Source organism: Fulmarus glacialis, unplaced genomic scaffold, assembly GCF_000690835.1.
Source record: "Fulmarus glacialis isolate BGI_N327 unplaced genomic scaffold, ASM69083v1 scaffold13091, whole genome shotgun sequence".
Classification (NCBI taxonomy): domain Eukaryota; kingdom Metazoa; phylum Chordata; class Aves; order Procellariiformes; family Procellariidae; genus Fulmarus; species Fulmarus glacialis.
In genome coordinates, this window is record NW_009192572.1 from 12152 (window position 1) to 13362 (window position 1211).

Consider the following 1211-nt stretch of genomic DNA (forward strand, 5'->3'; position numbering starts at 1 on the left):
GTCAGTATTGAGAAGCAGCCTTCCCAGTGGCCAGGTAGGGAGGAATAGTTACCTCTCTGCTTGCTTTTGTGACCCTCTGCCATTGTTCAGGTTCAGCCATGTGCAGCGGTCAAGCTGTACTCATTGCCTTCCACAGTCACCACTGCCAAGGTCCCTGGACATCCAGGTCTGTTCCTACTGCCCTATAAATGCAGGAGTGCTCCCTCCTCCCCTGCTCAAAGGTTCTGGTGTTGTGGCCCTGTCTCCACGCTGCAGCCGAGACCTTCCACCATGAAGCTCTTCTCCTGCCTCATGGCTCTTCTCCTCTTCCTCCTCCAGGCTGTTCCAGGTAAGGGGCAAGACCCACGCTGGGGTCTGCCTGTGTAGGAGGTACAAGTAACTTGTGCAGTGGTGCAGACTGTACTCCTCCATGCTCTTCAGCTCCTTTCATTAGAGCCATTGCCTATTTCTCAGTGTAGAAGCAGAAATGAAAAATGAACCTATGGTGACCAGATGTCAAACCAGAACCTCCCCACAGAAGCCACGACCGGGTGTTGGCTCCTTATGACTCTTTGAAGTCTCTTTATGCCACTTTGTGGCACTATTGGAAAATGGTACCATGGAAATCATCTGCCTTTTCTTACCCTGGGGTCATAAATTGTCTCCTTTGTGTACAGTAGAAGAGCAGCAGAGGAGTTCCCTTGTATTACTCAAGTTGAACTACACCAGTGAAGTTTACTTAAGCTCTGAATATGCTGGTTCACCTTCCTCAGCCCTTCTGCTGCACTGACTCATTTACCGATTGTGCTTTTAGCCTAGCTTTTCTTCATGCTTAATGGAACTCCCCACCTTGGAGTAAGTCTTTCAGAGAAGGAAGGAACTGGGCAAACCTCTTGTCCCTGTTAACTGGGCCAGATCCCAGCTTTTGATATTTTTTAAGTCATAGGTACATCTCAGAGCATACGAGCACCATGCTGTCCCTTGCATGACCAGCCTGCAGCATTGCAGTCCTAGAGCTCAGAAGCATCCAAAAGCTGGGCTGTCCCTACCCACTACAAAATGCATAACCAGGATATGTTCAGAAACTTGCCGTCAACAGCTACACTTTTCTCTAGTTGTACAAAAGTCTTCCTCGGAGTCCTGTGAGGTTGCAAAACTTTTTGAAAAGCTGCCTTGGGCTTTGGGGGTATTTGTATCAGACCCCTAATTGAGGTCCGTGGGGTTTCAGCAGG

General features: G+C 49.1%; 1 protein-coding gene across 1 annotated transcript in view; it reads left to right on the forward strand.

The window, feature by feature from the left end:
• The first annotated feature begins 270 nt into the window (after positions 1–270).
• LOC104083610 (gallinacin-11-like) overlaps positions 271–1211 on the forward strand; it is a 2306-nt gene continuing 1365 nt past the window's right edge. The window contains exon 1 of the mRNA XM_009587134.1: positions 271–328. Within this exon, the coding sequence (XP_009585429.1) occupies positions 271–328 (58 nt within the window). The remainder of the gene's footprint in view (positions 329–1211) is intronic.